Source organism: Tubulanus polymorphus, chromosome 4, assembly GCF_964204645.1.
Source record: "Tubulanus polymorphus chromosome 4, tnTubPoly1.2, whole genome shotgun sequence".
NCBI lineage: Eukaryota > Metazoa > Nemertea > Palaeonemertea > Tubulaniformes > Tubulanidae > Tubulanus > Tubulanus polymorphus.
The window spans coordinates 6,842,466-6,869,044 of NC_134028.1; the positions used below are offsets into that span (position 1 = coordinate 6,842,466).

General features: G+C 35.6%; 2 protein-coding genes across 3 annotated transcripts; both read left to right on the forward strand.

The window, feature by feature from the left end:
• The first annotated feature begins 3 nt into the window (after window positions 1-3).
• On the forward strand, window positions 4-14,794 carry LOC141903299 (endoprotease bli-like). Of its 2 annotated transcripts, none has more exons than XM_074791397.1 (13): window positions 4-124; window positions 556-660; window positions 806-869; window positions 1,410-1,541; window positions 2,099-2,237; window positions 2,745-2,938; window positions 3,700-3,951; window positions 4,651-4,757; window positions 5,283-5,401; window positions 5,522-5,639; window positions 6,916-7,217; window positions 7,953-8,033; window positions 12,599-14,794. In XM_074791397.1, the coding sequence occupies exons 2-13, from the start codon at window positions 560-562 to the stop codon at window positions 12,889-12,891; spliced, it is 1,902 nt and encodes a 633-aa protein (XP_074647498.1). In that variant the 5' UTR covers window positions 4-124; window positions 556-559; the 3' UTR covers window positions 12,892-14,794. The 2 variants fall into 2 exon arrangements, with proteins under 2 accessions (XP_074647498.1, XP_074647499.1); XM_074791398.1 differs by having other exon boundaries at window positions 10,222-12,737.
• Window positions 14,795-15,318: 524 nt separating this feature from the next.
• On the forward strand, window positions 15,319-22,594 carry LOC141904014 (uncharacterized). Its single transcript, XM_074792454.1, has 15 exons — window positions 15,319-15,404; window positions 16,032-16,188; window positions 16,312-16,422; window positions 16,627-16,754; window positions 16,902-17,031; window positions 17,209-17,317; window positions 17,904-18,152; window positions 19,004-19,104; window positions 19,369-19,487; window positions 19,747-19,885; window positions 20,091-20,191; window positions 20,558-20,646; window positions 20,774-21,130; window positions 21,828-22,027; window positions 22,362-22,594. The coding sequence occupies exons 2-15, from the start codon at window positions 16,036-16,038 to the stop codon at window positions 22,539-22,541; spliced, it is 2,166 nt and encodes a 721-aa protein (XP_074648555.1). The 5' UTR covers window positions 15,319-15,404; window positions 16,032-16,035; the 3' UTR covers window positions 22,542-22,594.
• The last annotated feature ends 3,985 nt before the right edge of the window (window positions 22,595-26,579 follow it).

The following is a 26,579-nucleotide window of genomic DNA, read 5'->3' on the forward strand; positions in this document are numbered from 1 at the left end:
ACTGTTTGTTTGAGAGTGGTGACTCAAAATTTCGAATAAATGTATTTTTAAGCTGGATTTCTGTCGTTGACAATCGGATATCAGATTAGAAACCTTGCCTATAATTTAATCGAGTTACCAAGAGGTAAGTTCGAAATTTGTTATGTCGTTTAAACATGCAGGGGTAGGGCTAAACGGCTCGTTTTCCTTGAACGCCCACCTGTTTTAGTCTGAGTAAACTTCTCTCGGCGTTATGACATTCCTCACGAGGCTTACACAAGCTTTTTTATAGTGACAAATCGAAACCATTTCATTAGGGTCTATTGGGAGAGTTCACATCATTTAGAAAAAAAAATGACTCGCTAAAAGAACCTTTTAACAATATTAGTGTCTTGTTGATTTGGTCCAAGAAGGAGGTAGCCTATGATGTGCAAGGGGGGTCCTGTGTCGTGAAAAAACAGGGTGAAAACTGTCAATTTCAGTCATGGACTACTGAGATGACATTGTGGATTGTTTTAATTAAGACATGTATTACTGTAGCCTATTTGGAATTATGTTTGTTTATTCTATTTTCAGGAAGATGAAGTCTTCCGGGTTTGTCCTCGGAAGGTCGCTTTTGTGTTGCGTAATTTTCATATTATTAGGTTCCACGCCCTCGTTGTGCAACCGAGAACTTAAAACGTAAGTTGACAAAAGGCTCAATGAATATATGTTTCCATTAAGGTCGCCTGTCACTAATAATAAATTGGAATTAATTAACCTGTAATCAGCTTTGTTCATCTGAAATAGTGTTATGACTCGTTCTGAAAAAATGTTTTTATTTCAGCCAACACCGAAGTAAAAGAGCAATTGAAGTATCTGATCCTATGTGGTCACAACAATGGTACCTGGTAAGTCGGAGGGTTCGAACTATGGCGGTTGTTAGAAGATTTGGGCATCATTTCAAAATATGGACATGTTTCCAAATTTACGAGATTTGAGGCAAAAGTTTAGGAAAATGAAGCAAAATTTTCGCCCCAATTAATCTATAAGCTGTAAGATTGCTTATCCTATGCATCTGATTTTCAAAACCCTACAAAAGTTCCACTTACAAGAAAAAAATTCCATTTTCATGAAATTTTAAGCTACCTTTATGATCACGCTGTTGCAACGGTTTGTTCATGAATTCAATTTTCCTTGCGAAAAGCAGCAACGATTTGCCAATTGCTGGTGCCAATGGCTCAAGGAGCCTCTTGAGATGAAATGCTGAGGATCAGATCTTATATAATTTAATCGGTCGAGGGTCAGGGATAATCGAGAAAACATCAGGAAATTTTGAATTATCTGATCTACACGAATCCTGTTAATGACAACGAACAGCAACCGCAAGGTGCTGAAATCAACGTAAATAAGCAATTTTTGTAACCAAGTTTATTTATTAATGTTTGCAGTATAGAGACTCTGGTAGTAGTTCCGGTGCTGATATGAATTCAATGGTAGCCTGGGATTACGCCACCGGCGCGGGTGTCACGATCGGCGTTGTGGATGGCGGCGTTTTAGAGAATTCCGAAGATATTCGAGTGGTAAGTAATTAAGATTTGAATAAATTACAAAATCGGCCGTGCTTTCCATATGTTCAGAGATATGTTACATCTGTGAACATATTCAAGTGCAGACCCGACATACACTGAAAGGACTTGGCAGGTTTCTACGTCCCAACCTGCCTGTCCGATACTTTTGCATTGGTTATAAACATTTTTGCCACAAATAGAGCCACGCATACCGCATAAAATGAATGCAGTTAGAAAAAAAATGGAAACGATGAACAGACCCATCAGGGCCTCAAACATCTAATGCTTCAACTTTGAGTAATTTGTTAGACCATGTTCCGCTAATCAGGAGAGACCTGGTTGTTCCAATTTTCCACTTTCTTCATGTGGTGGTAGAGCATTCTCCACATATGCTCCCAGACTGTGAAGAATAACCTTCTTGCCAATAAACAGTTTTATTCCGTGCTAGCTACGTATAGTTTCTAGCGGAGCGCATTTGAACTTAAATAAGGAGCCTTGCACTATATAAGTGACAATTTATTATTATCATAATTTAGTCGTACGAATATTTTGATGTTTCGTTATTTCAGAATACCGAGTTGACATTGGATTTACATCCCGGTCAGCCGATCGATGCGGACAGTACTGGAACAGAAGCTGCAGGCGTCGCTGCTGCGCTGAGGAATGCTAAATGCGGCGTCGGCATCGCTTATGAAGCTCAGATAGCGAGTAAGTATTCATCAATACAACCCGAACAGTATTTGTCGGTAATCCCTTAAAAACTGGCGAGTATTTTTCAGCCTGTGAATGATTTTGGACCACGCAAACTTAATAACTCAGTAGATATAATGGTATACATATTTTCTGAAAGCCGTTTTCACGAGCTTTGGAATGATACCAAGTTTATTGCCTTTGTTGCGACATTGCTTCTGACGATCTTCTCAACTTGAGAAATCTGACTAATAAGACGCATAGTTTCACTACCAATTGTACGATGAATCGCTTTGCTAGACATCGCTGGGCTTCACAAACTACAGTCCAACATCCTTAATCAGTTTAATAGAGATTGTTTTGATCCAAAAATCCAGACTAACTGCACCGTGAATAATACCTGATGCTATTTACTGTCCGCCTTTACATAAAAGTTTGTAGAATATGATGTTTTATTTGGATTTCTTGTAAAGCCTATTCGTATCGGTCCCATTAAACGTGTACGTATCTTTTTCGTCGCAACAGATATCCGGTTGTTTTCCAAGGCAGCGAATGTCATCAGAGATGACTTGAGAGCCAAGGCGCTCACTCATCGACTCGATAAAATCGACATCTATTTGAATAATTGGTCGGCGAATGAAGATGCGGGTGATAATTCGCGAAAACTGTTCCGAATGTCGCCGCAATCCAGTCAGGCATTGTATAAAGGAATTCGAGAGGTATTTATATTTTTTGGGATGGCATGGTTTGAGTTTAAATTTCGGTTTCTGGTTTCACAGTTGCGAAGGATATCAAAAATAGTTCGTACTCCAACGTCAGGGGTGGATCCAGCCTCTTATCCTGAATATCGCTTTAAGACATTATCACAAGCCCTTAAGGGGAGTGTGGGGTTAGAATTTTATCGCCTCCAGATGCATTCTGACCGTTTGTTAAACTGACGTTTAACTTAATATTCCATACATCGATCAACTTCGTTCATCCAAAAAGCAAGGTTAGTTAGATGAGTCGAATGATAAAAGAACACAGAAAAAGGAATTAATTACATATATTTTGAAAATATCATTCTTGAAAAATCCTAGAGAACTGCCAAGCAGTAAGTAGTAGGCTGGAAGTTGATCTATGATAATTCGGAACTGGCCAAGGTTTGCTTAAATACATACTTTTTCAGTGACTTTGATAATTAAAGTTGTTACTGAGTAATGGGTTGTAAATGTGGACCCACGTGTCAATTCAATGTTCTCTGGAATAAGAATTAAGAGCTAAGATCATTTCGCACTAGGAGTAGCCACATGATGCAGTTAAGCGTCTTAACTCGTATGTGGCCAACTGGGACAAAAACAGAGTTACTTTCTGAGTCCCTGTCTTTTCTGGTCCTTTAGTTTTTCCAAGTTACTCAAGGTGTATTGTAATAAAGTATCAATATGAACTGTAATGAAGTTTCAATCCGAACTGATCATGGTCTCTATCTTGCTTTCGACAGGGACGCGGCGGTAAAGGAGCCATATATATCTGGGCGTCCGGTAAAGGCGGCCTGCTGTCGGGCGATAGCTGTTCGTACGACGAATACGTCAATAACATTTACACGATCGCCGTCGCCGGAATTAAAGAGGATAATCGGCGTCTGCTGCGCGGAGAAAGGTGTTCGGCTATTATTGTATCGGCTTATAGCGCCGATTCGGGTGAGACCGGAACGCTAGACGCCACTATGCAGCAACAATCATTGCGTAATATCGTAAGTATTTTTTCAGTCGATTGCTGAGAGCCGCTTTGAATTCCGAGAGCATGTTAGGGTAGCTACTAGGTTATTTCGAGGATGTACCAGTGAGTAGTTAATTTGTGGGAGAAGCCTCTGCTAAGAATTTACCGTGTTTTGGTCGTGGGTCTTTCTTCAATTCCAAAATATAAACAGTTACTTGTCCATGGAACCAACACAGCATGAAATGTCAGATTGATGCTTTGCTAGTGTACATTCTATAATCTTGTATTGGTATATTTGATGATGAAATTTTTAATATGGCAAAAAATATGGAACCAAGACACATCATCTTTAGCAGGGATTCATTTGAATTGCGTCACTGGACTTGACCATAAACCTGTCATAGTGGTAGTCATTTGAACCTGATAATGGCACCACAAGACTCTGTCACGGTACAAAATCCTGCCCTATTGCTAAAGAAATCCAGGGATTCAAACCCGGTGGAATCCTTGGTATGAAATGCCCGCCATGTAGTTTTGTCCTTCTAGCAGGGAATCAGATGTCATTGAGTATTTGCCACGGTGGTATAGTTCAAGATACAGTCATGGTTGATATAGGTTTTGTGGCAAATTTAGCAACTTAAGACAAACCTTGGTACTTAAGACGGCTTAAGTCGCGACTGTGCAACACTGTACCTTCACCCTATTTCAAGTTGTCGAATGATAATCATTTCAGGTGTCGCCGTCCGGTAAGAGTATTTCTGAATGTGATACGGATTTCGCCGAATCAGGTGCCGCAGCTTCGATGGTCGCCGGTGCAGCTGCCTTAGCGTTACAAGTCAAGTAAGTTTTCACATGCGTATCGTCAAGAAACTTTCGGTAGCGGTAGTGAAATATCATCGATATTAAAGCCCCAACAGCATCACAACTGAAACGAAATTTATCGTTGAAAATGACATATTATTATCATTGGATCATAGAGAAAGTGACTGTGACTTTGTATGTTCAATCAAGGAGGCCATACACATAAAATCATGCCAACCTAAACTAAACTAAACTTTTTTTCGCTAGCTGTGCCTCATATACCCTTGATGTATTCTAAAATGCTTTACTGTCACGCCAATTGATCTCTGTAAATCAGGTATTCAGATGCTGGTAGTTGTTTATTTCTGTGGGCTTGTATACCCTTCTGGGCATTGTTTATTTCGTACATCATACCTGAGCAAAATTGATCGTGATATATTATTTTCAAGGTCAGGATGAAATAGGTTATAGCAGTTATTCTGTAGTGGAAATAAATTAAAGTCGGTACTTGTATATGCGCTCGTGTTCGTATGTATTTAACATTGTCGTTGCGTCCAATTTCAGTCCAAAATTAACTTGGAGAGACATGCAACATCTCATCATACGAACGTCAAATCCGTACATCGGATTCCGAACCAAACAAAATCGCGACGAATTCATCACAAATGCCGCTAATTTCAAAGGTGAATAAATTTTCGTCGAAACTTTATGTGGAAAATCCGTTTTTTCGCTAGGTTTTTTGTTTAAAAAAAGAATTATGATACAATTCGAATTAGATGAACCATGATGCTCTTTCTCTGCAGTATCGCCGACGTTCGGCTTTGGATTGTTGGACATCGGAAAAATGGTTAAACTGGCGCGAAAATGGCCGGAACTTCCAAAAAATATGACCTGCATCATACCCGGACGTTTAATCGCTAAGTATGTTCCAGAAATTAGTTAAGAGTTCAGTATAGAATCTAATTGTTTTATATCATGAGTCGTAGCCTGGTTACCCTTCGGTCCAACAGCCTCCTCTAAAACACGGTTTGATTATTTGCGATCTTTTTAGTAAATGTTCTTTCAATTTGATTAAGATGGGTTTCAGGCCGGTTTTAAGTGTTCTTGCAGATCTGATCTGACCGGGAAATCAAGAAAAATCAGTGAATCGCAGATTAATTTTTAGCCCACTTGGGACTTTAGTCCCAGCGGGCTATTGCGTTCACTTTCCGTCCGTCCGTTCGTCCGTCCGTAGACGGAATCCAGTTATTTTGGGAAGTTTTGAAGACGCTTCAAGGTAATGTCTTGATATTTGGTTTTTTACATGTATCTACCCTAGACAAAATCTTCAGCCCAAAAACTGGCCCTATCAGAATCAAGATGGCCGACTGGCAGCCATTGTTGTTCGCCAAAATCAGCACTTTTTACACATTTTCGAAGTTTACGAGGGAAATTTTGAAGACGATTTGATCGTAAACTTCGAAAATGTGTAAAAAGTGCTGATTGGTACCTAGGCATATTTTGTTACCATGATCAATTACAAAGTTGTAGTTCATGACATGTTCTATGAATATGGTGAGTTACAAGGTTATTGGGTTTTGAATATGGTCACCAGGGGGCGTTGAATAGTAGATTAACTTAGTATTTCCACATTAAATTAGTAACGAGGCATTTTTTGTTATCACAATCAATTACAAAATCATAGCTGCTGACATGTTTTATGATTGTATTGAGTTTCAAGGTCATTGGTTTTTGTATATGGTCACCAGAGGGCGTTGAATATTGAAATTGTTAGATTGTTGAGCATTTGAAACCACTTCCCAAGTGGGCATGGTGTCCCTGGACCCCTAGTTTGCCTGGCAGAGCAAATTGGGGAGTTCAGACCCTTTTCTAGAAAATCAGAAAAGTCTGGGAATTCGAATTTTTGGTGGTTGTTATTCTTGCTAGTGACGAATGGCAGAAAGAAACTCTTCAAAAGAAAAAGCCCCCGCTAAGGATATCTTGTTTAAATCAGGGAATTTTTGGTCAATGGTTATCGGGGAATTTTGGATTCCATGATCTGTAAGAACTGGGTCCCTGCGTTTCTAAGGATATCTTGTTAAAATCGGGGAATTTTTGGTCGATGAAATGTCGGTAATTTTGGATTCTGTGACCTCTGTAAGATACGGGTTGCCGCGTTCTACGTTACTTAAGCCAGATTATCTTTACGTATTTTCAGCAAGAATCAGATTCCGCAGTATTTCAACGCCGAAGTGAATCGTTACTGCAAAATCGAGTATATCGAACACGTCGAGGTGCGATTCCACTTGACGTACAGCAACAAGCGCGGCCGAGTGAGCGCGCGTCTGGAGTCGCCGGCGCGCACGGAGAGCATCATTCTGAACGGACGCGAACCCGACATCACGCTGGAGGAGCTGCGATGGCAGACAGTGACGTACGCGTTCTGGGGCGAACAGCCTCAAGGACTGTGGAGATTGCACATCGACGACGCGTCGCCGTCTGACCTCAACCGCGGGTCCGGTATGTTTCGTTTCAGAAATAAGTATGATCTCATTTCTACAGTTGTCAGTCATTTCAACTGTTAAAATGTGATAATATGCTACAGTAAACCTTGCCTTACGCTGACAAACTGGGACCGTCAGAGTCTGTCTGAGCTAATTAAGGAGTTAAGGATAGGAAGATATGTTAAGGAGTTCGTTTTTTTCCGAGTTAGTTAGAAGTCTGAGTTGGCCATGTCAGAGTGAGGCCAGGTTTTCTGTACTAATGATATAGGCCCTACAAGAAGTTGAGTTATCAAAGTCTATTTCTGAAATTATAGTTTCTAGTTCGGGACGCAGCCATATTAAATCCACTACCTTGAAATCGGGTCCAGAGTTTTGAGTTTTAATGGACCCCAGTTCCATTAGATTGAATCCACAGGGTGAACTTCGATTATCTCGATGACCAAAGTTCACCTAGAAGCTGGTTCATATTGATTCGTTTAAGACCGATGCAGATTTTAACCGCAGCTCAGATTGAAATGAAACCTACTGCTGTTACTGCGTATCCTGTAGTCTACTCAAATCGTTACCTCATTCGTGGACCATGGTGCAGGGTCTGTTTGACTGTCGAACTGTGTGTTCAGTTAACTTAGATTAGCTTAAGTTGACCGTCGTCCAGAGTCACGGACGAAAACTGGGTTCAGGAAGTTTTCGTGGAACAATTTACGGAATACTCAATGAATATAAATCTATGAAGCTGCTTTTGAATTTTCAGGGACATTATTCGATTATACGCTGATCATTCACGGCATGAATGAACGAACGCTTCCCGAATACGAAGGTCCCCACGATGACCGTAAGTAGTAGTCCTCGTGTTTAACACTAGATGTTATTCCGATTCTGAACGTCATTTGTGTCGAATGAGAAATGTTTTCAATTGCCCTGGCAGAATTTTCGAGAGGACAAAAATGGCGTTTTTTCTTTCAAATCTGTAATTGTCATAATCCGGTTCAGGTTCATATTTGTAACGGTTTCAAACACGTGGTACTTTAAGCCTCGCACATCTCAATATTAGATCTACATTCTTAATATTCTCTGACTGGGCAATACCCCCGATCGGCCTCCCTGACATAAGCAGCCGGCTGGACAATACTGCCAATATTGACGTCTTGATAGTTTAGAGTCGTCATTCTGGAAAATGAAATCAGGTGATATTCATCTGTCATTTGTACGATATGAAAAGTTTACTTAAGACTTTTAACGTCAATATTGGCTGCGTTGTCCTAGAGCCGTCCTAGAAACTGTGCGCTTCTGATGTATTAGCTTAGAAATTCTGATTCTTGTTCTACTATCGTTTATTTCCTCGTTTCAAATCTCAATTTCAAAAACTTGACTGTCTCTAGCTTTTCCCCTTGTTTAATGCCAACTATGCACAAAAACTGTCTTTTGAGTTACTTTTAGTTTAGCCTTTTCTATCACGTTTAATGTGGGCAAGAGTTTTGTAGGGTTTCAAATTGTCACGATTGTTTTTTACAACGTCTCTTATTGTCATTAATACTAACTTTTACTAATTAATGATTAATTAATCAATTTAATGATCATATCTGAATGATTGTGTAGACGAGCAGCGACCGCCTTGCGGCTGACCGGAGAGAGAAAAAAAAACGAGAAAACCTCGGTGCTTCCAACTGTTCCTTCTTCTATCCGTATTCTGACTATTTCGGTTAGGTTTTTCCACCGAACCTCCTGGGTTTTAATAGTAATAACCATTTCTGAGTAATGTATATTCAATTACTGACAATCGACTAAATTAGATAAATCGTTTACCCAAAAGTTGTTATTAGGGTTTTTAGATTTACAACTGGTTTGAATATTTCATTCGTGAATTATTTGAATTAGATGAAAACGGTAAATGTAAATTCCTGCAATTGATGAAAGACTAAAAAGTTTATTTGAAATACTAGAAATATTTCAGGTGGTTCCTGTACCACCCTGATTCAGTCTAAAAATGATATGTCGAATGAATATGCAGTAGATATGAAATAATATAACGTGCAGTAGTCTATCGTATTCATTTTTACATGAAACAACTTCAAATATTATCAAATATAGATTTTTCTGCCAGGGTAAAATTTCATTTCTTTATCAATCAGTTTTGTTGTCGTAATTTGTCGTGATTTTTTTTGGGATTTTAATCAATATTTATGGTGTGGATTCTATTTTACCTTTTTTCACCGGCATGTACGTATAGGCCTATACCAAAGGGTTCGGGGGCATGAGGATATGAATAAGAATGAAGAAAAATTAAATTGACTTCTCTGAGATTAAATCTGAGACAATAGCAGCGTTTTAGAATTCTCCAGGCTGAACAAATTGATAACCTTGATTCTCATTTCTGCTGGTTGGTTTCGATTTTGACTTATTGGTTTTTGTTTTTTGTGGTGTGAACTGGGCAAAATTTCCTCACATCATGCCGATGTCAAGATGTTAAGACGAAATTTTTATTTAGATTATGTAAAATTCTAATTTATCGTCCCCGGCCAGCTTGAGACAAAGATCAAATGTATTGAAATTTTTTTTTGGCAGTGGTCTGCTATTCGAAATTTGGATTTTTTCAGGGTCCCGTCGACCCCTTGATTACTCATAAACTCCTTCTAAATTGAAAATACTTGTAGGTGCATGAAACTTTAATATGTACAAGATAAAAAATTACTTACAAAACCACTGAATTAACGGTTTACTGAGATAAACAGTACCGATTCAGGAACAGTCTACTGTAATTGGAATATGGAAGTGAAATTTGAAATGTTCTACTTTACAACTCCTTGAAATATCCAAGAATGACCAACCTGAAAGGCCTCTGTTTCGGACATTGTCGCTCAAATAATCAATATTTTTGCAACAAATTAACTTTTATTGACCGAGCACTTGGAAAACAAAAAAAGATGAAATACTAAATCATACCCCCACACCTCCCGGAGATATTCTGAAATCGATCGAAGCACCGTGTGTTTTCTTATTCTTTTTTTTTCTCTCGTTAATAGTCGTCTACAAGTTCCGTCTGCCGTGGTGGGCCATACTGATCATCGTGGTCAGCATCGTGTTGATCGTCGTAGTCGGTCTAGTAATCTGGCGGTGTCGCGTCGTTCGTAGAAACCTCCTGCGTAAAGAAGAGCTTAAAAAGGCGGCCGTAACGAATAAAGTCTACCTGCACGATGAAATGGAGATCACCGAGAAACATATATAGGGTTTTTTTGCGGTTGTTTTACGGTTTTTTGTGCCATATTGCTCAATGTCTCTGTATCGAGAAATTCTCTCGCAACATCCTCCTCTGACAGGGTTTTGAAACCAGATGGCATCGAGACTCGCTACAGTACAAAACCCTGCCACACTAGACCGAGTGCGCAGCTACATGCACAGCTTAGATGATGTCATGATTAGCCAATCAAAAATCCTGTTTTATTTTAGCCCGGGTTTTCCCAGTTATAAAGCTTTTTCCGTGGTATTTGCCTCAGCGATTATACAACGAGCAGTCTGATTGCTGCTGCAACTTTTCTTGCGGTAAATCTTGCAAGCTTTCGTGCCGTGGCTGAGGCTAGCGATGCCAAAAAGGTTTGGATCCCTGCCGAAGGAGGATGGTTCGCGTTAGTAGAGACCAACAGGGTTCATAGCACTCAGTAATCTTTGAATTGAGCAGGGTTTCAAAAGTCTTTTGTTTTTTGCCCAAAATTTAACGAGTGATATCTGATTTGCTCGAAAAAAATTACGTTGAGAGTTATCAAATTTTGTCTTCTTTCATCTAGTTGTCACGAGTAAAAAAAAGCCAGTGATAAGGACGATATTTCAGAGCTATTTTCAGCATTTTGTTTCTAGAAATACTAATTCAATTTATTTGATGTGAACAGAAATATGAAATATGTTACAGAGGGTCTTACCCCCCCCCCCTTGATAACTGATTGATTTTGTTTCATATTTCAATGAAAAAATATTCAATTTGTTGATACTGATGGCGCTTTTCTGAGGTTGGCTGCCCCCGATATTTAGATTCGATTTACCGTTTTCAATGGTAGGTGAGAGGCTATGAACCCTGTTTCAAATGGATAGAAATAATCAAAGAAATCAATTGATGAAGAATATCAAAGTATGGTGCAATATCTGGTCTATTTGAGAAGAGAGAGAATTTATAACCGTTCGGTAAAATGTGTGGGTTAATGAAATCCTCAGGTTTATTGAACGCTGTGTCAACTGCTGAAACTGCTATCATTTCAAACTAAAAGATTGTTCTCATTTTTAGTGGCCTGTATTTTGTAAACTAGATATTAAGACAGATTAATATATACCTTTGAATACTCGGGAAAGTTCTATGCGAAGCCCGTGGCAAACTTTAATGCGTTTTGCCAGCTCAGTTAAATTGTTAGGTGAAACGGCAAAAATGGCAAAATATGCTGTGCCGTGATTTCATGAGTCACGGGATTAAAAAACCAAATCGGCTTCCATATATATACCAAGTAGGTAAAGACATTCTGTGAGCTTCAAAATTGGCTTATTCTTTATTAATGAAAGGAATTAGGAAAGGGGTTAGGAAAGAATTTAAACAAAAATACGTATAACTTAAATCAGGGTGTGTGAGTATATAGGCAATGGGGTGAACAATGGGGTATATCTGTAATCATATGGGTTTAATCAAATTGTATATTTGTAATTACAAAATGAACAAGATCGATTAGCTAGGGATAGTTGTTAGATTTTATGGGTTTAATAAAGGTTAATTGATAGCTTCTATCATCTTTCTTCCCAGTCGAGTCCGTCAGTTACGTTGGTCCTATAGGCCTAATCGTCTAGGATCTTTTAAACCAGTCCTAAGATTTTATAGATTGGTTCTTGAAAAACCAAATAGAATATGTCTTTGACTGGTTTTAATTGCAACTCTTGATTGTGGAATTTTACGGATTAAGCTCAAATAGTTTTATTTATGTTGTTAAATGAGTTTTCATTTTATGGATTTTATATATATGTATGTGTAAATCAAAAGACTCATAAATTTATATAATATATTTTGCAGTGAATGATAGGAAATCATATTCGTATTTATAAGTATGACGAAATGAAATTTGTGTTTGATTTGAAATTCTACGGAATTCTTGCCTATTGCTAAACTAGCTTTAATATAACTGTGCTTGTTGGTATATCGAGTTGTCCGCGGTCCTGTATGCGGTCCTGTCAAATTTGCTAAGACTGGACACTATAGACTGGACTAGTTCTGACCTTGGTTCTAAAAACCAATAATTCTGTATAACCAATATTACGAATGAAGACCTGCCTTATGATTTTAACCTGTTATTAATGTTTTACTGTTAGCAGCCGAGGTTTACCGTAGGTTCATTTTAAGCGATGTTCTTCGATGTTTTTATGTATTTTTAGTACAATTAGGAGGCACGTTAGCCTGGTGGGCGATTCTGCTCATCGTGTTAGTGATCATCGGGCTGATCGTCGGCGTTCTCGTTTTTCTACGCGTGCGCCACCTGCGCAAACAGAACAACTACGGCGAACGTACGCCGAAAAAATACAAGCAGAACAACGTTTACGGCGATACGACCGAACCGACCGAAATGCACAATTTGAAAAACGGAGAACCAACTTATGTACACCTTAAGGGAGAACCGACTTATGCTCACGTTAAGGGAGAACCTACCTATGCTCATGTTAAGGCTTAATGCAGCAGTCACAACGAAAGTGTCCGGAATTAACACTGAATGAAATTATAGATCTTCTCGAAACTACTCATTTTTGAATGCGAACATGTGTCAAACATTCTGATTTAGGAATTTTAAACGCTAATAGCACGCATCACAGTATGTTGACATTCATGGAAATTTCAGATTTTTCTTTTCTTTTAAGCCAATGATCTTTGTTCTCAACGAATATTTTCGGTATTCATACTTATAGCATTCCGTATGAAATCAAAGTCCTGCCTTCACACGTGACATTCCAAAAAAGTAATCGTCTATTTATATTTATTGAAATTCGTCCAATACTCAATTGACTCCGCCCAGCTATGCACATTCCATCATTTACAAGAAAATTTCTCGTATACTTTTAGAACCATTTACGATTGTCGAAAGACGGTCATCCATTTATTGGTTGGTGTGCAACATTTCCCCATATCTCATCTGTACAGTACATGTACATATGTTTCAAATAAGATTATTACCTCAATGTACACAATGGCACATGGAAACAGGGGACAGAAACATGTTTCCGATAGTTTCCCAGCGTTGTGCGCGTTTATGAGAAATATGGTTTTGGTTACGATGTTTCCGGGATCAAACATGTTTGATTCTGTTTCCCTGCGTTGAGCTTTACAGTCATCAGCAACTTTTTCAAAATGCACACAACACATGGAAACAGAAAACAGTAACATGTTGCCGAGCATTTCCCAGCGTCGTGTGCGTTTACGAGAAATATGGTTTTGAAAACCAACGTTTCCAAGATCAAGCATGTTTGATTCCATATTTCTCTGTTTCCCTGTGCAAGTTCACAAGAAATGAGAAGCATAGTTTCTGTGTTTTCTTGCGTCCTGTGCGTTGGGCTTCACGGTCATTGACAATCTTTCGAATATTACCCGACCTTTAGGCTGAATACCACATGGTTTTTCCGGTTTCGCCATAACAGCAACGATGACTAGATGCTTGACATTTTCTGCACGAGCATTCGTGGTTAATCCCGTATTGATAATTTTCATATGCAGTAGATATTTTGTACCTCTTACATCTGTATAAATCTTTCTCAATGAAAATATAGTGTATTCTTTTATATTTATAGCGTATTTAATGTATATAAACCACACTATTATGGAAACAAATGTACACTTCTTATGAATAGATAAATTAGGAATTGATTTATTAAATGAAAATCATATTAATGTAATATATTTATTTGTATTCAACCTTTTTGATTAAAATCATGTACGTAATGTTTTAGCGAGTATAAACGAATCAGTGGAATATTTGAAATGATCTGGACCCAGTTCGACAGTTGTGTTTTGAAAAGAAAGATTGATGGTCAAATTTGTTTGTCAGTTCGAATTTGACCATAAGGTTCAGAACATTGGGAAATTAACCTATCTAATTCAGTAGCACCTGAGGCCCAAATTTCAACCTACCACTGTTGAATTGGATCCTCGGTGAGGATCTCTTAATTGTCTTAATCACTTCTGTCATTCCATGTCAAGAGGGGAGGGGTCTTTATTCATATGAAGCATATTTCTATAGACAAAAACATTATAGGCCTATAGCATTTATATATGTGTATATATTTCTTACATTAATGTAATCATTTCTAAATTAGAAATTTTTTGATTAAAGGTTTGCTGGTAGAGATGAAAATTTGACCAAATTTCGAAGATCACACAACTTTGGCTGTTTAAAAAAAACGTGCTTTGAAGATTAGGCTGTCCAGGAAACCTTCTTACTTGCACTTCTCTCTAATAGCATTGTACCACCTTGATAGATATACATTTTCCAAATGTGTATATTATTATGATGATGTGATTTACCACGCGAAAAGATGGGACAGTATTGCTTTTTATACGAATAATAAAAATCAAGATTCAATTTTGATACATTCGTTTGTTTTAAATTTTGCCGGAAATGCCGAATGAAATTTAATAAATGTAGGCTACGCAGGGCCATAGGCAGGATTTAGAGAGTGGGGCTTATTTGATATAAAAGGGCACTTTCTGGTTCCGTGCATGGATACTGCCCTTTTGCGTCGACGAAAGAGATGCCCTGTGCCTATGTGAAAGTGCCCAAAAGGTAAAACAGTAGAGGGGTTCAAATCAAATAAGTACACCTCAGAAAAAGGGCAAGTCAGCTTATCAGCCAAGTGGGGGTTACCAGCAGCCCCCTCTGCCTACGGGCCTGCTACGATTACGCGAATTCTGTGCCAGCCCAAAAGGCCGGCGCCTTGCGATAGAATTCTTACTGTGGCACGCGACTTATAAGTTAGTTCACACTTTTTCCGCCAATGAATTTATACCAGGGGCAGCACTTGACGGTCAAGATCTGACACTGATTCTATGGTAAGTGAGGTAAAAATAGCTACAGTTCCAATAAACAATTTCGTCTTATTCTATTTCTGCATGCTGTTTCGTTCGAATTGAATCGTCGAAATTCGATGTTGTGGTCCATTATTAGTACAGATATATTCCTGAATGATTGCCATTAAGGTTAATAATCAAATATATGAGCCAAAAGCAATATATGGGTTTCCTGAATTACTGGCTAGGTGAACTTCGGTTATCAGTAACTCACTCATGCTCATTTCTTGCAAAAGCCAAATAACTACAATCATATTTATCTAAAATCTTACAAATAAAAGACAAGTAATTGAATAAACAATAGTGTATTCAATCACTACCTCCTACCCCTATTTGACTCAATACAATATTGGAAGTTCATCCAGGCGGCTGTCTTTGCCCCGTTAGCAAATAGGATAGGCGGTTACGGGAGTCCGTAAAGGGGGTGCATTAGCTGCGGTTATGGGAGTCAGTTAGTGCATGCACAATACACTAGAATTCTGACTTTCTATGCTGGGATTGGAAACCAAAGCCAAAATTTCTAGCGATAGGCCACAGTGCTTTACCTAGCCACAGCACACTACTGGAAGCCATGGCGAAAGTTAATCTACATAAAGCTTTACCTAACCCTAACCCTATTCCTTCACGAATGCGCGTACGCAGATATAGTACAGACTCCCGTAACCGTAGACAGTTTGAATAAGATTTGGCTTACGTAAACTCAATTAGGCCTAAACACGGTCCCACTCATATACAGCCTTGTACTTTCATGTTTAGAATCATGGCTGAAGATAAAAGGGATTCGGCGACTTCACGGAAAACTGAAACGATGTCCCAGAAACAAATCGCTCGTACACAAAACAAGAAAAGAAAAATCGAAGCTTTCTTGGCTCTGGCAAAAAAAACGGAATTACCTGATGATAAAGTAAAGAAGGTGAGGAGGGTCTGCGTCTGGTAATTGAAAAATTTTCAGGACTTTTGCGCCAAAATTTTAAATAAGTGTTAATTTATATTATGATGCAATTTTATGTATCAAATCGATTGCGAATCTCGACAGAAGGGGAAGTATGAATTCGACGGAAAATCTCCCGAAGAAATAATTCAGATGAAGATCAAAATGGTGGAACTTCGTGAACAAAAATCAGCCGTCGAAAAAGTAAAAAAAAAGGTAGGCCTATAGAAAATATTTTAAAAACTCAAACTAGTATCGGCACTAAAGTTGGTAATCAGACTTAGCGATTGGATATATTCGCATATCACGTGTTGGCGCAATCAAACTGGGTTTTAAAGTCGTTATTTGTCGTCACTAATAAAATTTAATATTAAAAGAGTTCTACATTTTGTTGGAATTTGGTTTTCTTTTTTATTTCAGGATTATCCCAAATTGTCTCTGACATTAACTGAAATGCCCAATGCCGATACGTCTGTCATTCTACATATGGCTGAAATTCAGAAGTTTTTGGTATTTGCTGTTACCAAAGGGACATTGGGCAGCACCAGGTAAGACTCGAAATACAAGCTAATAGCTGGAAATATGAAAGTTTCTAAAAACTGTTAATTTCCGCAGTCTTGAAATGATTTTGATTTCAACTGGAAATGGTTCAGTCAAAGACTGGAAGTAAATATCTGTTTTTGATATCGTTTCAGACCTTGGTGTAAATTAATGAAACCATTGTCTATTAGTCACGTGGGATTTTTAGTTATTGATGGTGTTAGTATTAAGGATTTCAAAGAACACAAAGATGCCTTCCCGAATTTACAGAACCTCTTCGACTTGGTAATGTGAACTTTTACTTTCTAAATATATGTCCATTTGCTTAGGACTGAAAGTATTTATGTTATAATATCGATTCTGTGAAATGTAAGATTTCACAAAGCGAAATTATGATTGATAAGCTCCTGGGTATTTCACGAAAACCTTCTCTTTCTCAATGACTTATCTTGGTGATTTCAGTCAGTGGAAGTTTTAACTCCTGATTGTTATGGAATGGATGTAGCTGATGAGGTATTCAAGATACCTATGACCAAGGAGCGAATCAATTCGCATGTCAAAAAATTTGGAAGTAAGTTAAATCAATCTCATAGATGACGAGAGCAAGGGCTGAGTACTTAAAGCATATTTTGGTGCCCTATATGTTGTTGCAGGATGACCACTTATGCGGATATCAGGGAAAAACGGGGGATTTTCTTTTCTTCAATAAATAAAATTTTTAAAAAAAGCTTAATATCAAGGAACAAAAGTCGGCGGGGATATTCGATAAGATTGCTAGATTGTGCATAAAAAATCAAACAGTTTCCGTCTATGTCTTATGTCTTCGACTGATTTAATTGATTGAATTATTAGCAGATCAAGTCAGGGAAAACGAGGTGCATGTCAGGGAATTGTCAGGGAATAATCAAGTCAAATAAAAGTGGCCATCCTGTTAGTTACTAACAACTTTAGATCAGTCTTTTTAACAATTTTGTGTCGATTCAACACTGCAACTGTTCCTTGATGAATTTTCATGATTAATTGGGTTTATTTTAAGTAGATTTTGAAGTTAAACCTTTCTGTGAAACCGGGCCCGATTGAAAGACATGTTCCGCAGATTTAACTGCTTCGTAAAATTGTTGATATCGCATCGAATTGATAGAAAATTTCTATTACAGGACCAAAGGAAATCGAAGGCCCCATCGAAAGACATAGATCAAAGCCGATCGTGATAAAAAAATCCGATGAAAATATAACTACCGGAGAGAATAACGGACCGGGACAAAACGACAACGGGTTCCAGGCTCGGAAGATCGAACATAAAAAGAAAATTGGTATAACCGAATCTGAAGACGTGTTTCCGCGCACTTGGTTACTGTTAAACGTTCATCAGATGCTGAGCGAAGGCTACATTCTACCTGGTACAGGTGAATAATCCAAATTCGTAAATATCGGTATTTCGTGGTAAAAATTTTCTTGATGTGAAATTCACCCATTAGTCTCCACAGTAAGGCATGTTGTTAAATTTTTCTTTATGATTTCTCAATCTTCTGAGCGCGACTTGGGGCATTATTTCAATCAAACTTGTTTAAAGTCACCGTAGTTTGAAGTATCATAATGTTGATGACTTTTCCAAATAGCGACTTAGACTTAGTAAATTGAACTGGAAATACAAATTGAAACAACTTAGATCATGTGACAGCTTTTGCAATGACTTAAACAAGTTTGACTGTAGAGAGGTTTGAAGTTTCTTTTTCCCTAATGTCGTCATAGAGACAAGATTGATAGGACTCGGAAGGAACTTGCTTCCACCAGGATTTAGACCCATTAATCCTGAATTGACTATTGACCATTAGCTGATGGCTTACCGCTCAGCTACCACAACTCTCCAGAGCCGTCGGAAGGAATTTTTCAGTGGCGAGGCTTATTTCTGAAGGGTGGTCTGGGGGCCCTTCCCTAGAAAAATTTTGAAAATTCAATCGCCGGAGATGTGTTTTGGGGCCATTTCACAGAAGCATGAGTAGTCGTGAGCCAACCACCTAGTACAGAGAACGACAAGCTGCTACGCGGTACAGCGTGCTTTTGAAAAAATTTTTGTTAAGCAAAAAAGTGGGGCGGATTTGGCCGCCCCTGCCGCCCCTGTTCCGACAGCCCTGCTTTCACTGTGAGAATAATTGACAAATTTGAAATGTTCTTTACATGAAGATGTGTGTGTTAAACTTGTTACTCTCTGTAAACCGCCAGCTCTGATGTGATTATCGCTTATTTTAACACACAGGTCATGAAGATACCACCTATAATAACTATGTCTACACGACGACCGGGAATTATCAACCAGTTACCGATTGCAGTCCCATGTTTGCGTTGGATTGTGAAATGGTACGAAACCATGTCTTCTTTTGATATCGTGTTAAAACAAACTTACAGTCAAAACCAGCTTAATCCGGATCGGCTTACCGTCATCTGGATTTTGGTCTAATTGCAATCCATTTGTACATGGATATACAAGAAAATGACTTAATCCGGATTTCCCATAAACTGGATTAATTTTGCCAAATGATCCGAATTAAGGGGATTCTACTGTATAGATATATGATGCATCAGCTCTCGAATTCGAAAATGTTTCAAAATCGGTTTTTGTAGGTGATGACTACTGCAAAAACGAATGAACTAGCGCGAGTGTCCCTCATCTCAGAGGACGGAATTTGCATTTACGACAGTTTAGTCAAACCATACAACAAGGTTATTAATTATCTTACAAAGTAAGTCATCTGGAAGCATTCGAAAAGCATGGCGTGTGGGTATGCAGAGCTCAATTTAAATTATCTATTTATTTTATTATTGTTTTTACTTTATTTCCTGCGTAAATTAAAAGAGTATAATCAAGTACATCATGTTTATAAAATTGAATATGATAATATGATCATTATAATTGATAAAATGTTATGATATATCAGTGGGACAACATAAAGAAGCAAGGCTTGTGACGTATGCTGACCAAAAAAATATATATATTTACAGGTATAGTGGTATTACGAAGAAAATGATGGATCCAGTACAAACTCGTTTAAGAGATGCACAACGAACCATACAGAAATTGTTACCACCAGACGCGATATTGGTAGGACAATCTATGGCCAATGATCTGAAAGCTTTAAAGGTAAAGTGTTTCGTTTAATATCTTAGTGCGGAAAAACTAGCACATCGTAGTAGAATTATTATTAGACTATTTAAAACTGAAAAATTAAGGCTAACAAAAAATTTATTCCCATACAAATTGAAAATAGATGAAAAGTTTGCCAATTAGCAGTTTTTCCTATATCACGAGTTATGTGACAAGATGTCGATATCGTTGTATTTTGTAGATGTATCATCCGTATGTCATTGATACGAGCGTTATCTATAACCAAAGCGGTCAACGAACTAGAAAAACTGGCCTTGCTCGCCTCACTCAAATTTTCTTTGGGTAAGTTTTGGAAAATCTTCATTTCTAGGTTTTGTCTTATTGTCCATGGTTCAGAGCAGTCGTTGAAAGCGTTTGAACTTAGGAGGGCTGGTGAAGGTGTTAGAATTGAGATGCATCGGCGAATTTTCAGAACTCTCAACCCATTTACTGTTTCGAATTAGTGCGATGGGATCATTCATTTATTACGTACGCACAAAATTTGAATTTTTCAACCCCCCTCCCCCCATGTACACAAAAGCGGTCATTTTTTCATATACATTAAGCATTACAGTACACAATGGCACTTACCCCTCCCCTAATGCGTGCGTAATAAATGAATGACCCCGATTCAGTTCTGGTGAATTGTTGTCGATTTTCTTTCAACAGTACTGTAATTCAAGCTGATTCTGGTGGACATAATCCAGTCGAAGATGCTTCATCTGCATTGAATTTAGTTCTGTTGAAATTAAGTAAAGGTAAAGAAAAAATCCATGACCAAGTTCCGTGATATTGCTGGCTTAATTAAATACCAACATTAATACGTATTTCCAATAACTTAACTGAGGTCTTAGGCAATTAATAGAATAACGATTTTTATTTCAGGGTTTGAATTTGGCGATGTACTTATGTCGCAAAACGTATCTTATACGGAGGCATCTCACTCGGCTACCGCAGTTGGCTCCTCTTCGATTCCGCCCGTATCATTCCAAACGCATCGCGAAATGAAAATTTCTAATGATGATCACGACAGTAAATTGATTTGCGTCGAGGAAAAATGTGATAAAACAATTGCTAAAACGACGGATAATGAAAAGCTGAGTGATAGGCTAGAGATAGGCGATAGCGGGAAAGCAGTAACTGAAGCTTGGAGAGACGAAGTTAAGATGAAAGTGTTTTATTCCTGTGGATCGAAATTGTACGATGACTTTTTCGCTAAGATTAAGACCTGCGACAGAACCGGTACGAAAGCTTAAAACATAGTATCCAATTCCATGAAAAAGTTAAACTCAATTTGATGTCTTCATTAGTTCCGTTTAGCGGTACCGTATGATTTAGGGGTTAATCTTTTTCGTGAAAGTGGCCAGTCCCAGAGCATCACACACAAAACATTAGAAAAATCCCTGTATTTGAAGCAAGCATCATTTAGTTTATTTTATGATTATATATTTAACAATTACGTGTGTACATCTTTCACCTAAATTTGAGAGATGATGAAAAACACAAATAAGTTATTCAAGTTGTTCAATAACTGATTTATCAATTCAAAAGCAAGACTAAATTTGAACAAATGGACGTAATAATAATCACAATGATAATAATAATTTCTTTGTTTATATAGTGCTATAGTATGAAATAATCATAGCCCTTTACATAAAAGAGGTTAAAATAATACATGTAATAATCATAAAATTGTTGAAATACCACTCGAATACAAGAACATGAAAATTAATTGTAAGAAACATCATACAATGGTCAAAGCTTTCCTAAAAAGGTGATGAAGTGTACATGTATACAGATATAATGTTTTGATCAATATTCTTTGATAAACCTTTGAAATTTTGCTATCGTGAGGATTATATTTAGATCATGTAAGGCAATAGTGTGATTAGTAACTTGTGACGTTACTGATAAAAGTTTTCTATTTGATATTTTCAAGGTGTTGTTATTGATAAAAAGTCTAATGCTACACACGAAAGTGACTACATTAATTATGAGTATTGCGACGATTATGATGAAATCAGCAAGAAGGCTGCTTCGACTATTGCGAAATTTGACTTTGCGTTTATTCGTTTGGAAGGCTACAGAAAATATACCGTTGATTCAACCAAGATGGATGAAAACCTTGAGAAAAGACTGGTACGTGTGAATCTATGATTTTGGCAAATTTCAAGGTCATTAGTTTTTGTACGTGTTCACCAGGGCGCATTGGATTTAGCAGAATAACTCTGTTTCGATATGTATGTACCTAGGCATTTTTTGTTACAGCAAAATGTTGCTAAATTTTCGCATATGGTATATTTATGCTTTGCTTTAATGGTCATTAGTTCTGTATTTGTTCACCGGGGGCCTTGCATAGCACAATTAAGTGGTTCAGTAGGGGCTGTTGAATATTGAAATTGTCAGCATTTCACTAAGTTGGCATGCTGTCCCTGGATCCCTATTTTATAATCAATAGCGTTTTTCTTCGTAGGATTGTTTGAAGCAGTTAGACTCTCGCGCGAAAGAGCTACACGATTTGTTCCCTAACAACTCGGTTGTGGTGGTATTATTAACCGGCAGGAAAACACCGACCACTACGAGTAGCATCGAGAACGCGCTCTGTTTCATGAAAGTGACCCATTCACCGGAACGGACTTCTCCGAAACATTGACCTGCCAGCAATTTCTTATTGAAGATTTTAAGAATGTTTAAACCTGTTATGAATCTGGTTATAGATGTTTATCATCATGTAAATAAATAAACATATGTCTATATTATCGTAAAATTAAATATTTTGAGTCGTTTATATTTTATGTTATGTATAAAGTACTAGGATCCACCGGTACCAGTGAATTCGGTATACTGTTCAAGTCAGCGAATTTTAATTTATTTCTTCTACAATGAATTCTCAGCTCAATAACGTAGGCGAAGTCCGAGTTAAGGATAGGAGAATATGTTAGGAAGTCGGAAAAAATGATTTCGTTTTTGTTCGGAGTTATTGTAGTAAACAGCGGTATTTCGTTTCCAACGCGACTAGTAATAGGGATAATAGGCTTTCATACCAAAGGTCGAAAGGTCGAGCTCATTAAAAAACAAAATATTAAAAGTAATTAAAAACTATAATATATTTTCATAACCGCGTGCATTTTATATCAAAACTAAATATTTATTCTAAGATATCAATAATTTTAAATGCATATTGTATTAAATCAATTGGTCGCTCCGCTTCGCTACCGCTCCGCTCCGCGACCAATTGATTTATTTACAATACACAAATTCAAATAATCAAATATATTTTAATGATAATAATTATTCTATTATTCTATTATTCAACTGAAATGCACGCGGTTATGAAAATATATTATAGTTTTTAATTACTTTTAATATATGTTTTTAATGAACACGACCATTCAACCTTTGATATGAAAGCCCATTATCCCTATTACTCTTAAAATATTCATATAAATGAATAAAATATAAATAAAAAAAAATATAGTATTAAAATGGAAGCAAATAAGTACTACTGCCCAACATGTAATAACGATATAGACAAGTCTCAAAAAGCAAGACACAATAAAACTAGAACACATTTAGAAAATAAATTGAAAATAGAGTATAAAGATGATATATTAGAAACTAAATTAGAAGAATTAAAGAATGAAAAAGAAACATACAAATGTGATACATGTAATCAATCATTCAGTGATAAAAGATATTATAAAGAACATTTAAAATCTATAAGTCATATTAGAAATAAGAATAATGATATTTTAGGTGAAGATTATTCTGATAATGATAACGATAAGAAACAGAAGACAATTAAAAGCATAAAAAATAAATTAAACAATAAAAGATCATACATGGAAGATGTAAGAAATTATATCAATTCATTAGATAATAAAAAAGATAAAGAGATAACCGAAGCATTTAAAAGTGATATTGGTCCAGCAGCTATCGAGTTTAAATTTCATAAAGGTAAAACATTAGAAGAAAATAAAAAACATTTAGAAAATATGAAAAATATTATAAAAATAATTACAGATGTTGAATATCCTAAAATTAGTATATCAGTTAAAGTAAAGTTTATAAAATCTGAAGATAAACCAATATATAATATAAATTCTCATTCACAACATATTATATCTAAACAACATATAGATGATAAATTAGATAAATGTTATAATGAAGTAAAAACTAAAATAGAAGAGAAATATTTTGAAGGATCTGGTTTAATATTTGATGAGATAATATTTATAACTTTACATGTTTATAACACAAAATATAATAAGTTAACTAAATCAAAACCAATTGATGAAAATAATTTATCATATTATAAAGAACCAGATATTGAAGCATCGAGTTATATTAAACTACCATTTAAAACTAATGCTGTAATAAATATACAAAATGAAGATGATAAATGTTTTCTATGGGCTATAATAAGTTGTTTACATCCAACAGAAGATATTACACATAGTTTTAGATTAACTCATTATAAACCATTTGAAAATAATTATAAGATAGATAAGTATCCTGTTAGAATTAAAAACATCCCAAAAATAGAAAGAGATAATAATATAAAGATAAATGTATTTGATTTAATCAAATTACCAAATACCAATAAGGGTAAAAAAATATTTTAAAGCGTAAGGTTTCAGCGAACTCTAACTCTTTTTGAATTTTAACCTATTTTAATAAAAATTTGATATATAAATGTGCACAAGATTAATTAAAGTTCCCGCGAAAGACATGAGTAATAAATATATAAATTCAATATTATATTATTTAACTGTTAACAATAATTTAGCAGATATTTCAGGAGTAAATATAAATAAGTATTATAAATCTGAAAATAATGAATTAATTGAAACATCAGATATATTTTGCGATAATATAATGCTATATAAAATCATGTGAGAAAAAGAAATTATAAAAGAAAATAGAACAACTTTTCTAAACATTAATCAGAGAAAGATAACACATTATGAAATTAAAGAATGTTTTAATCAAGGAGATATTATATTGGATAACTTAGCTATAAAAATTACACGTGTTTTAACAATTCATGATGATAATTCAAAATCATATATATTAAGTAGAATTAATCAAGAATTAAAATTAACAGATTATATTGCTGTATTTAAAATTTCATTATGCAATCAAAATTTAAATGAATTAATACAGAAAATGGATAATATTGAAAAATTATTAAATGAAAAAAATTACAATATATTAGATGTAGATGTGACACAAGATTTTAAAGGATCATTTAATTCAGATGAAATAAAATCAATGTTCGAAAATAGAAAATATAAAGTTCTAAAAGAATTTTCCAATAGTTGTGTTTCAGCATTACATAAGGATGATAAAATAAAGATCTATAATAAAACAGCATGTCAATTCAAATCTCCTGGTGTAGATATAAATTTCGGTTCAAATTTAATGAGTTACATAAATTGCTATCAAGAGAGGTTAAAAGAATCATTTGAAAAATCAATTGAAACAGGATTGATTAGAATTGAAATAACAAGTATTTCATTTAAAAGAGGATTAAAAGTGATGGAAAAAATAAAACAATACTTAAAAAAAGAAAATATTTACTATTCACCTACATATTTACAACTTAAATCATTATTTGATGAGGTTCAACAGACTGTATGTATTTATGATTTGATTGAAAAATGCTTTTATTTCTGTTATTATGGTGATTTATTAGCAAGGAAATTTATAGGATATAAATCTAGGATAAGTAAAAATATTGAAGAGTCCTCCTTTTTACTTATTTTATCAATGTTTACAATTAAGAATATCCCATGTTTATACCTAACAATTAATCAAAATGATGATAAATCAGCATTCATTATTGAAGCAAAAAAATATATTAAAACTGAAGGAGCAACTGTTATATCTTCAACTAATTCAATGTTTACAGTATTGAATAAATTTATATTTAGATTTAAATTACGTGAAACAGGAATTAGTTTTACAACTTTAAAAAAGAGATACAATATAAAATCTAAACCTTTTTATAAATTAGATGCACTTGATATTGAAGAAGATTTTGATTTAAAATTATTATCTAAAAGTGAATTTAAAAAGTTAGAAGAAATGAAAGAACTTAAACAATTACAAGAAGATATAGATGAAAATAGAAATAAAATTTGTAATGAATTAAAGCAACAATTAGATATTGATAATGAATTATTTGAGACAGAATTTAAAAAACTTGAAATAATTCCTGAAGTAAAATTAAATGATTATACTCCTAAAATATCTGGAATTGACAATAATACAATTTTTGAAATTAGAGGTTTTTCAACTCAATGTAAATGTATAACAGATCTTTATTTCAGTTATATTTTTTAGCAGATCAAGGCTTTTATGAAACTACTACTGATTTAAGAGAATTATTGATAAAAACATTACAATTAGACGTATTAAATAATAATTATTTTGAATTGTCTTCGATAGAAAAAATCATCAAAAAGTTAAAAATAGGCGTTCATAGCCCTGATAGACACTTTATTTTATCAAAATTAGAAAAACCTATTTTCCAAGTAAAGAAGATAACACACGATCATTTTGAAATAATTGATAAAATGGATTTTGAATTGATGAAAAAATATACTGAATATTTAAAGATAAATTCTAATGATTTCATAAATGTATGTGATATACGTAAAGAATCTGATTATTTAAGAAAAATGAA